The 2,066-nt window shown below is 48.1% G+C and overlaps 1 protein-coding gene across 1 annotated transcript in view; it reads left to right on the forward strand.

Moving 5' to 3' along the window:
• The window catches only part of LOC104540775, a gene marked incomplete at its 3' end in the record, with an annotated part of 5,874 nt that extends 4,875 nt beyond the window's left edge, over positions 1–999 (forward strand). Inside the window, exon 3 of the mRNA XM_010184661.1 lies at positions 1–999. Within this exon, the coding sequence (XP_010182963.1) occupies positions 1–999 (999 nt within the window).
• Positions 1,000–2,066: the final 1,067 nt, after the last annotated feature.

Below are 2,066 nucleotides of genomic sequence, written 5' to 3' on the forward strand. Positions count from 1 at the left end.
TCCTGACCCGCTAATAAGCTTAGAGGTAACGAAGCAAGGACCGGCTTCATCTGATGGGGCAGCAGCCGAGAACTTCCCTGAGTATTCTGACAGCAAGCAACAACCCACCGCGGCTGTTATCTCTGCAGGCGATGGGCAGAAGAGGGACTTAGAAGATGCTGCTGCTGCAGAGGGAAGTAACTTAATTACAGAGTGTAATGCAGAACCCATTTCGTCGGAAGAGGATGTGAGTCTTCCTACTGAACCGTGCCAGGATCCTAAGCCAAATGAGCAGGAGAAAAGGGAGTGCGGTGATCCAGGCACTGCCAGGAGTGTTTCTGACATGGCAGCTTCCACGCTTGCCCCGGGAGGATCTTACAATCATGGGAAATTGCCGGGTAATTTTAATGTGGCACCTGGGGAAAATCAGGAGACACAGATTTGCAGCAATTTTATGCGTGACATCAAGTCTCCAGATGACATGCAGGTGATACAGGGTGATGCTGAAACATCCGAAAATTCACCAGATGCACAGCAAGAAAAGAAAGTGACCATGCATGGGTTAATAGATTACTTAAAAAATGAAGTAAGCCAGGATGATTGCTTGCAAACTGACTGCAAACTCGAACCTAGCAATGTGACTGAGGGAGATGTGAAAGAAAGCAGTGACACAGTGTTGAGCACAGGTCACGACAAAACGAGAGACACCCCTGAAACAGGCACTGCCAGGGTGTTAGTCACCGGCGAGGGTGACTTAGCTGCGGACAGGAGCACGGAGGAGCAGGGGACAGACCTGTGCCCAAGCCACCCTCCAGCCGTGCCGCCGGTGGAGCAGGGGGGGTGTTCTGCACGCACCGACCCCGGCGCTGCAGGAAAGCAGCCGGGCGAGATGAATGCAGGGCACGAAAGCTCATTTCAGGATGCCAAGGGAAAGCTATCACCGCTTGTATCAACCGAGCCCGAGAACCTTGACCTCAATGAACTCCAAGACGTGGCTGCGGCAGGATTGCCTACTGACAGGTATTTACTTTAAATTACTGCGTGAAATGGTTGTCAGGACCCCGGGGCTCGACAGGGGTACAACTTCCAAGGCGGATACTCATTATCTGAGCCGTTTGGGAGGGCACAGCAGTTACTCTGCTCTTAAATTTCTGTTCAGTTTCTGTTGCTTCTAAATACGATCTACGTGGAAGAAATTTGGAATAATTTGTAAGGGCAAAGGGGTCCTAAAAGGCGAGGAGCACAGTTTTTACCTGTTCCACCTGCAGGTCCCTATTCCTGCCCATATCTGTGTGGATTTGCTTACCCTTCCCAGCGTTCACACCTCGTAGCCTAAAGTTAAGCAAACAAAAAGCCCTTCCTAGCCCAAAGTTAGCAGGCTTTTGCCGAAGTTTTGGTGACCCAGTTAAAGGAGACCTACAGCATTCACATGGTGGATTGCAGCACTCAGAAACAAGTCTAACCCAGTTACTCACACTGTTACTTGTCTCAGCCTCCCTCTTATCCTCCCGTACAATATAATTGTATTGACAGAGCCTTTGATCACTGCGTTATTCAGTGTTTCTAATGACAGGGAGTTGTTTCAGATGTGTATTCTTCTTTGCTGGGATCCGTGGAGCCTAAGAGTTGTTGTTTCTTTTCTTTTCCACACCAAGCAGCAACAGCTTCATTAAAGTTAAGACCTTTTCTTGTGAGTTTCTACTTTGCTGTCTGAATTCCCAGTTTGACGTGCAGTTAACTCAAAAGAATGATGGTTTTAGGGAGGTGCCTTGCCTTTATCTGCTCATGTTGTTGCTTCCTCTGTAATCTCAGCAACTTCCTTGCACGCTGTCCCTCTCCTTCCCATACGGGAGGAGGCAGCTGTGGCTGTAACTGCTGAGACAACAGCAGAGCAGAGGAGTACAGCGAAAAGCTGAACCACTTCAATGAATGCTCTATGTAAACGGGATTTTTCTAAGTATTACCAAAAAAATTAGATGATGCTTACCGGATAAGGAGGGAAAACGTTTCAGTGCCACATTCCTTAAAGGTTAAAATGATAAAACCACTTTGTGAGTGAAAGTACCTGAAGTGTTTCTGTTGTATGA

Source organism: Mesitornis unicolor, unplaced genomic scaffold (assembly GCF_000695765.1).
Source record: "Mesitornis unicolor isolate BGI_N332 unplaced genomic scaffold, ASM69576v1 scaffold13815, whole genome shotgun sequence".
NCBI classification, from domain to species: Eukaryota; Metazoa; Chordata; class Aves; order Mesitornithiformes; family Mesitornithidae; genus Mesitornis; species Mesitornis unicolor.